This window comes from Pyrgilauda ruficollis, unplaced genomic scaffold (genome assembly GCF_017590135.1).
Source record: "Pyrgilauda ruficollis isolate IOZ18807 unplaced genomic scaffold, ASM1759013v1 scaffold59, whole genome shotgun sequence".
Classification (NCBI taxonomy): Eukaryota; Metazoa; Chordata; class Aves; order Passeriformes; family Passeridae; genus Pyrgilauda; species Pyrgilauda ruficollis.
In genome coordinates, this window is record NW_024527599.1 from 841,823 (window position 1) to 850,870 (window position 9,048).

The 9,048-nt window shown below is 54.1% G+C and overlaps 1 protein-coding gene across 18 annotated transcripts in view; it reads left to right on the forward strand.

Annotated features, from left to right (window-relative positions):
• The first annotated feature begins 7,986 nt into the window (after window positions 1-7,986).
• Window positions 7,987-9,048, forward strand: part of MSI2 (musashi RNA binding protein 2) — a 199,038-nt gene continuing 197,976 nt past the window's right edge. For 8 of the 18 annotated variants that reach the window (XM_041482496.1, XM_041482499.1, XM_041482504.1 and 5 more), the window contains exons 1-3: window positions 7,989-8,300; window positions 8,472-8,512; window positions 8,641-8,722. In XM_041482496.1, the coding sequence (XP_041338430.1) occupies window positions 8,239-8,300; window positions 8,472-8,512; window positions 8,641-8,722 (185 nt within the window). In that variant the 5' untranslated portion in view covers window positions 7,989-8,238. Of the gene's footprint in view, window positions 8,301-8,471; window positions 8,513-8,640; window positions 8,723-9,048 lie in introns of all 18 variants that reach the window. The other 10 variants (XR_005956373.1, XM_041482502.1, XM_041482500.1 and 7 more) reach the window with 3 other exon arrangements.

A 9,048-nucleotide genomic window follows, 5' to 3' on the forward strand; every position in this document is an offset into this window, starting at 1 on the left:
TAATTGTGCCTGTTTGTAAGCAAGCTATGACAAACAAGTGTTGAGTGCCCAGTTCTCTTTTCAGGCAGTTAAATGTTTGGTCCTGCTCGCCCCATCCCCAGGCTGTGCACAGCTCCCTCATCCCACGGGAGCACAAAGGCTCCAGGTGGAGCAGGGATGTCACCTCAGGGCTGTGACAGTCCCACACGGGCACCGGTGCCAGTCTGACCTGGCTGGGTGCCACCTCCAGGACAACACGTGGTGCCCAAGCTGGCATCGAGGCAGAGGGGAGGGAGGTGATGCCTGACCCAGCTGAGAGCCTTCAGTGCAAAATTAACCCATCAATGTAATTTGGGTAAGTCTGAAGTGGCAGAGTGACTTCATTACGACGCGGAGCTCCATGTGGGATCCCAGCCTTTATTCCTTCTGTGTCTGGAAGCCACTTCTGCTGGGCTGTCAGCTGGGCTCACACAGGTTTTCATGCAGTTCTCAGTGTGAGCATTAAGCAGGTGGATGAGCCTGGAAGGGAAATGAAGGACCTAAAGATCTGGATCCAGCTCAGAAGGAGCGAGGGGAGCATTGTTACAGACCTTGTCACCAAAAATCTCTTTTGGATCTTACTCTCCTGACAAAGCTTGTGCTAATTATTTGCATAGCTTGATCTTGACATCAATGGAAACTCCAGCTGAATTTTGGCCAAGAAAAGACGGGTATGTCAGGGCCAGTTGCTTAATTATGTTTACAGCTAAATTGCTGCAGTACATCTTCACTTCCTCGAAAGTCATTTTCCTCTACTCTTTAATTTCATAGAACAATATGAAAGACATGAATCTTCATGAAACTCCTCTCCTAATGCAGCAGAGACTCCACCGTGTTTGCAGGCTTTGCTTTTCATCACAAGAGGTCCCAGGGGAGGTTCAAGGTAGGATCCTTGCCATCCCGGCTCAGCAATCACAGAAAGCCAAATAAATAAAGCAGGAAGTTGGCAAAGCCCTGATTCAGCAAAGGCAGAAGCACAAGTTCAGCATTAACCTCTGCTTAAAAGGATTTGGAACAGAAGAGTTAATCTCATGGCTGCCCAAAAGTCAGACCAGGAATCCAGGGCCTTGACAGTCGGTATATCAGTGCTTTAAATCTAGTGGGAGAGGGTGCTTAAACCTAAGGAATCTCTTAAATATGGAAAAAGCACTTTCCCTGGTAGGAGGTAGTAACTCAAAGAATGGTTTCTAGTCCATGGCCAGGCGTTGTGGTGAGGTGTGATTGTGGCCAAGGCACTGATGCCCTGAGCGTGGCTGATGTTGGATGGCCGTGGGTGGGTGACTGCAGGGGAGGGGGCCATGGCCCCAGCAGCTCCTCCTCATCCCCTGGTGAGGCTGGAGGTCCCTGGGCAGTGCGGGGAAGGCTGGGGACTGGAGGGGTGCCAGGGCAGCAGCTCAGCCAGGGGCTGCCGTGCTTCCCCTGCACACCAGCACCGCCCTGGCAAAGTGGACGGGGTTGGATCGAGGCAAGGACCCATGTGGATCAAAACACCCTCCCAAGGGAGGGATGCAGGGTCTGCCCTTGGGCTGCAGGGGTGACACTGGGTCGGGCAGAGGGAGGGAGTGCAGGACGCGGCCTGGAGAGGCGGGTTTGTGGTTTGGATGTGCGGGACATCCCCGGAGGAGGGAGCGCGATGCTCTCCCGGCCCAAGCGGCTCCCGCAGCCGGCACAGCCCGGCTGCCTCGCTCTCCCTGCTTATCTGATCTGCACCTCCGTAATGATGTGGTTAGAATTGAATTATGGTGCTTTAATGTAGTTACAGCTACATTTCCCAGGCACATTTCTTCCTGACGTACAATGCTGGAATTTAGGATGTGGCCAGAGGCTGTGTGTGACTCCTTGTCTCCCGGGCTCGCTGCAGCCTGGCCACGTGCTGTGCCAGGCCCTGGAAAGGCAAACTGAGGAGCTCCATCCACATCTGCTGCTGGAACATCAGTGAATGACATGGAAAGCCAGGGAATTGCATGAAAGGTAAGTCCAGGGTGACATCCCTGTGTGCAGAGAGTGAGGCCAGGCATGGCTGGACAGCAGCCCCTGCATGGACAGTGTCCCACAGCTGGGTCTGTTTTGTCCTTGTTTTCCAGCTGCAGGAAAATACCTTCAAAGATCCATGGATGAAGGGGTGATCTTTAGCCAACACACATGGTAACGTGACTGTGAGGATTTTGTGCCCATTGAAGATCTGTGCTGAGAGTCTAAAGCCTCATGGAAACTTTCTTGTTGTGTGTCCTTTGATGTGAACTTAATGGTCATGGAATTTGCTGTATCAGCAATAAGAATCATTTGATTAACTGGAAAGGAGCAAACAAAGTAGTTAACTCTAAAGTCAGACAGGAAATTATAGGTTTGCCATTTCCATCATGCCAAAGGTGCAGGAATGCCTAAACTTCAAAATGTGAGGGATCCCCACAATCTACGGAGAGGGAGCTTTGCTTATCAACCTCTCAGGTGTTTTCATCAATTCTGATCTGCCTGTTGTTAATTTAGAGCGATGGTGTCCTCTGGGGAGTGACTTGTTTTTCCTACCCCTGATTCAGCTCCACACTTGTGAATTTTAAATGCATGTGCATATATAAATGAGTGTCTGTATTTATCCAGATCCTGCCAGCACATGTTTTGCAATAATTCTCCTTGGATGCTCTTGCTTTCTCCCGCAGTCGATTTTTTTGAATGACATGGAACTGATAATGGATGTGGTTTCAGTGTGATCGGGCTGACTCGTCTCATTCCACCTCTCCTGCTTTTGAGCAAGAATGTGAGGACTTGCTGTGTCTATTTTAGATTCCATCATGAAAGGAATAATTGAGATTGAGATTCTTAGTCACTCAGTGCGGAAGGTCAGGGAATTAATGCTGTGTTACACCAGACCATTCATTTACTGGGCCTCCCTTTTTTTCTCCTTAACTGTCTGTAGAGGAAAACAAATGTGGCTCAGAGAAGGTAACGCATCTTCAACACCGTACACAGCCCCAGCCTCTGATAATACACACTGTTTATCTTTATTTTGGGGGTGTTCCAGGGTAGTTTTATCATCATAATTGATTAGTGGCGACAGGGAGAAAAAAATCCAAGAGTAACAGGAAGAAATGATTCCAGTGAATCCATTGACTCAGTGGTAGCATTGATCTACTTCTGGGAATTATTTATAGGAGAAGATTCATAGTTAATAATATTAGTTTGGACTTTGGGAGCAGTTTATCAGAGGCTCTTAAAGGCCTTTGGTAAAAATTAATCAGGGGGAGAAATAAGGTAGACAGCCTGGTTTCAGGAGAGGGAAGGAAATGGGATTTCTGGCACAACTCTGTCCACCCCAGGGTGACAGACAACACGAGGGGTAACTCGGGGTGCTTGGATTTGTGCAAGCACAGGAGTGAGAGGCTGGATTTCCAGCTGCTCTATCAGACAACAGAGCTGGGGAAGTCTTTGGCAGATTCCCCACTAACCCCCTCCTTCAGGTGAAGCCAGGGTGCCCACAGGACTGTGACCCCCACAGATCCAGCAGGGAGAGCTGCCCAGGGGCAGCACAAACCCTGCTCTTCCCCTTCCTCTCCTCCCTGCTTTGTTTTTGGCTTTAACTTAATTGATCTGTATCCTGCAATCCTACCCGCAGGAGGAATGACACATCTGAAAAAAGCAGGAGGATTTGTTTAAAGTGAGCTGCTTGGGTTTTTCGCTGTGTATATATATAGAATTGCCTGGAAGTAGTAAATAGAATTAAACACTGTGGTTCTGAAAAACAGAATTCTCAGGGCTGTCTGTTGATTTCAAAGCTGACGAAAACAAAGCAGGCTTTGAAATCTTTCCTTGCAGAGCTTCCCCCTCCTCCCTTATCATATGAAAGATGGGCCTGATAATATTTGGGTTTTATTCTTCTTTTGAAACAGTTGAAAAAAACACTGTTTTCTCAGTTAAGATGAAAATCATGTTTTTAATAAGGTCAGTGTAATGTCTTCATTAGCAAATGCTGAAATAATTTGATGCAGATCTGGAACTTGACGGGGAAAAACTCCAGTTTCTACCCAAAATATAGAGCCACATTTGCACCAGGTGTGAACCAGTACTGCTTCCCTAAAATTACTGGTTCTGGGATAGCCTATTCCTGTTTAGGGACTGGCTGCTGTGTTTTTAAGTCACTCCCTCCTGCGCAGCCAGACTCAGAGGTTTTTGTTTGTTTTCCTGCCTGGCCCTGGGCTGCTGAGAGCCCCAGGGCTGGGCAGCACTCGTGGGTTTGGTGGTTTCCTTTCAGCTGATGGAGCAGGTGGAAACAGAGGGGCAGGGAACATGGGAGGAGGTGTAGAGCTCACCACGAGGAAACACAGGTGACGTTAATGGATGGGCAGCCCAAAATTAAATCAAAAATATCCAACGCACTAAGTCTGCACTCTGCTGAAATTTTGCCTACAAATATCTCAACCAAAGCTGCTGAGGGCTGTGCACTTAAGAGCCTGCCCTCTGTTGTGCATCCCAGGGACACACAGCAAGTCTTTGCCCAGCTCTGTGGATGGTGCCTAGACAGCCCTGAGCAGTCTGCCACCACAGACCCCAAAGACATCTCTGCCATCCCCTGTGCTGAGCCTGCTCCGAGGCAGGGCTGGCACAGCCCCTCTCCTGGTGTGGCTCTGTGGGTAACGCCCGAGGCAGAGATGCACCAAGAAGACCAATTGTTTGCAATGACACATTCTGCATTTTAAATGATCTTTGACTTCCTGGCAGTTCCCCAGCATATCACCCCCTGGAATTCTGTCTAAATAATGTTTGTCAGGTGAAGCCACAGCTGGGCAGCAGGCAGGGCCCTGCTCCTCACTGGGGACCTCGAAACCCACCGCCGATCAATCTCCACAACCTGCTAAATGATAGATGGAATGTAATATAGGTCATTATTTCTTCCCTATGCGTGAAAATGAATTATTCAGTAAAGATTTAGATCCTTTTTATTATGACACTGAATTTATAGAGCATACAACACATAAATGCAGATTTCTACAGCCCCAGATAGATGAACTCATTCTCCAGGCAGCGTGAGGTGGATGCAGCCCCTCGGCATCGCTGCACAGCAAAGACAGGATGTCCAAGGAACACGGCTGCAGCCTGGGAAACTGGGACCTGCCACCTTCCCTACCTGGAACAGCATTCCCAATCCATGCCCAACTAGTTTAGGAGCCCAAGATTTCCTTGTTTCAGAAATCAGGCTCTCAGGGCCCATGTATCTCCAAGGAGATTTGAGGTCTCATGTCACTTTGGCCTTATAAATGCTCATCTTAACAAACTCTGCATCTCAGTTTCTGATATGAAATGGGAGTTGTAAAAATTGAAAGGAAATTGGTGAGGCTAAAACCTGCTAATGAGAGTAGGGGCTACAGTGAGTATGTGGACAGATGTGATTGTCCCAAATTCGAGTGTCCTGCAGAGCCACCATGGAGGGCTGGTGTGAATCAATAGCAGTAACTTTCCTTGTTATTGGACTAAATGCTTCAACTTTTAATTGTGCAGCTGGGGAGAATGTTACCCCTGGCCGGCAGTTACAGATGTCAGCTTTGCCGTTCATTAGCTACTTCCCAAATTCCACTGGGACGTTGGATTTTTAGCATGAACATTAAAGGCTGGAGAGGAGGAGAGCAGAGGGCAAGCCTGCAAACTCTCAGTGGGCTGGAGGAAAATCTGGGAGTGGGGCTGGAACAGCACCTTTGGGGCTGGGTGCTGTCGACTGCAGCCAAAGGAGCAGGACAGCGGCTCCTGGTTTGTCACCTGTGGGCTTCAGGTGCCAAGCGTGTCCCCAGAGCTTCCCTGGTGCCGTGGGTTTGGCTTCTGCTGTGACAGCAAAGCGCTCAGAAAGAGCAAAACTGACTGAACAGATTGAAACTGGTCACATCCCTGAACCCAGCCTCAGCTCTGAGGGAGGTGGAGAGAGAACGTACTGATAAAGTCTTCCCAAAGCTGTTTGACCTGTAACGTTTGCTGATGGAAGGGATAGCACTGGAGATTTCCTTTTAATATGTAGCAATCAAAATTTCTTTCTGAGCCATAAGCAGCTGCACTGAAGTTCCTTCTGTCCATCAGCAAAATCTCTCTTGTGCCTGTTCATTCTGGAACCCCTTTAAAATTCTGCACCACTGCCAGAGAGATTAAAGGGGTAATATAACCCCAGGAACTGCTCTCCTGACTAGTAATTTCCCGGTGATTATTACAAGAAATAGCTAAGATCTAAAGGAAGCTCAAAGGGGGGAGAAAAAGACTGTTCTTTAATCCCCCCATCCATTTCCTTTGCACATTGGTGCTGCTCACCCTGCTGGGGCAGGGCCGGGTCAGCCCCTTTTCCCTGCCCGCTCTGGAGGAGCAGAGCCTGCCCCACTGCTGAGCCAGAGTTCAGCACTTCATGGCAAAACAAACCAAATAAAGGGAATTATATCCCGTTTTACAGTGGTCAGCATCACAGCATGAAGAGGGGTGTTTCTCCAGTGGGCCTGACCTCCCAGCCCTGCACACATCCACTCATTCCAACCTTGTTCATTAGTCCCTGCTGGAAAGTACATCCACATACTGCCCCCAGCCCCAGTGAAAATATTATAATCCCTGAGCTGGAAATAGTTGGCAACCCCAAAACAGCTCTTGCAGGCTCAACTGCTGAGCTGGGAGGTCTTTGGTTGGGAGGCACTCGGTGTTGGACAGGTAGAAGAACTCAAAATCCACGGATATCTCTGAAAATGTAGGGCAACGTGGCTCAGTCCCACTGGGCAGGCGGCCCATGCTCCTTAATTTAGGCGAACCTGATTGCTTAGATAATGACACCAATACCTGGCAGCCCCATCCCGCAAAGCACTGCTCAAACACCGAGGGGGAAACGCAGGAGCTGAGGGGAAGCCCTGCCTGGGCAGTGCCTGTGGGGCCGAGGGGTGCCTTGGGATGTGGGGACACCAGGACATGGGAACACCGGGGTGAGGGAACAGCAGGGAACAGGGACACAGAGCCCTGCAAGGGCACTGGGGCATGGAGGAGCCCCAGGACACGGTGACACAGGGACATGGGGCTCGGGCCCCAGCCTCTTCCTCCGAGCAGCCCCAGAAAGCTGCAATTTAAACCCGGGGTGCCCGCAGGGCCCGGGCGGTGCCGAGGGCAGCGTGGGTGCGATGCCCAGGCTCGGTGAGGGGATGGTGCCTCTCGGTAACGCCCGAATTCTTCCCGAGTCCCTAAAATTTAATTTTCCTCTCCTGGACACCCAGCCCCCGGAATTCTCCCCTGACGCCCGGCTGGGCTGTGCGGGGTGGGGAGCAGAGCGGGGGGCCGGCAGGAGCAGCCAGCTTCAGCCAAAGGCCACCCCTCGTGAGGGCCGGGGGCCCGGGCAGGGGGTGACGGGCCGGGGGGACAGTCCGGGGGCACAGTCCCAGGGGATAGTGTTGGGGGACAGTTCTGGGGACACAGTCCCATGCCGACAGTCCCAGGGGACAGTTCTGAGGGCACAGTCCCATGCCGACAGTCCCAGGGGACAGTTCTGAGGGCACAGTCCCACACGGACAGTCCCAGGGGACAGCTCTGAGGACACAGTCCCATGCCGACAGTCTCGGGGGACAGTTCTGGGGGCACAGTCCCACACGGACAGTCCTAGGGGACAGTTGTGAGGGCACAGTCCCAGGGGATAGTGTTGGGGGGACAGTTCTGAGGGCACAGTTCCATGCCGACAGTCCCAGGGGACAGTTCTGAGGGCACAGTCCCACGCGGACAGTCCCAGGGGACAGTTCTGAGGGCACAGTCCCACCCGGACAGTCCCAAGGGACAGTTCTGAGGGCACAGTCCCACGCGGACAGTGCCGGGTGTCGCGGACACGCGTGAGGGACGGACGCGCGCGGAGGGGGAAGGCGGGAGCTGCGCGGGGAGGGCGCGGTGACGTCACTGCGACGTCACAGAGGGCCACGCGCCGGCGGAGGCCCCGCCCCCGCGAGGGAGGGGCGGGATGGAGGGAGGGGAGGATGGCGGCGGGGGGAGGGAGCGCCGGCGCGGCGCTGAGCTAAGCCGATCCCACGTGTGACGGATCTGGCTGCTGCCCCAGCGCCTCTCCAGTGAGATCCTCCGGTAGCGGAGGGAGGAGGAGGAGGAGGAGGAGGAGGAGGGGGGAAGGGAAAAAGGGGCAAAGCAAGCGGAGCGAACCGAGCCGGAGCCGGGCCGGGGGGGGCAGGCGGGTTGGGCGGGCGGGGGGGGTTCTCTAAGGGGCTCTCGCTCGGCGCGGCCATGGAGGCGGACGGGAGCCAGGCTACCTCGGGGAGCCCCGGAGAGGCGCAGCACGACCCCGGGTAAGTCGGCGGGGCGGCGGGGGCGCGGAGCGCGGCGGCGAGGGGCGGTCAGGCGGGCCCGCCCCGCTCCGCGCCGCTCCGCTCCGCGCCCCTCCGCCCCGCCGGGAGCTGCCCCGTCAAAATGGCCGATCCCGCACCGGCGCTCAACTCCGCTCTGCTCTCTCCCTCCAGCAAGATGTTCATCGGCGGCCTCAGCTGGCAAACCTCACCAGGTAACCCCCGCCCGCCGCCCCCTCCCCACGCGTGTCCCGCCCCGCGTGGGCCGCGTCCCGCCGCGCCGGGCCCTGCCCGCGCCCCCCCATCCCTGATCCTCCTCTCCCTCTCTGCTCTCTCTCCGCAGACAGCCTTAGAGACTATTTTAGCAAATTCGGAGAAATTAGGGAGTGTATGGTCATGCGGGACCCCACCACCAAGCGCTCCAGGTAAAACCGCCGCCCACCCCGCTCGGGCTGACAAACTTCGCGAGTTGCGGTCGGGGCGGGTGGACCCGCAGCCCCCGGTGGCAGCCCCGGATCCCACCCCCGCATCCCCCCGCACGCCTGGGGCGCTGCGGGAGGGCTCTCCCCGCCCGCATCCCTCCAGCCCGGAGCAGGAAACAAAGCGGCCGGTGCAGCCGGAGAGGGGCCGGGGGTCGGAGCCGGCCGCCCCCTGCTCCCGGAGGCTGCGGGGGAGGGCGGAGGAAGGAGGGGGACCCAGCGGTTTATTTTTATGACTTCTCCCTTTGGCTCTAATTCTCATCACCACCCCC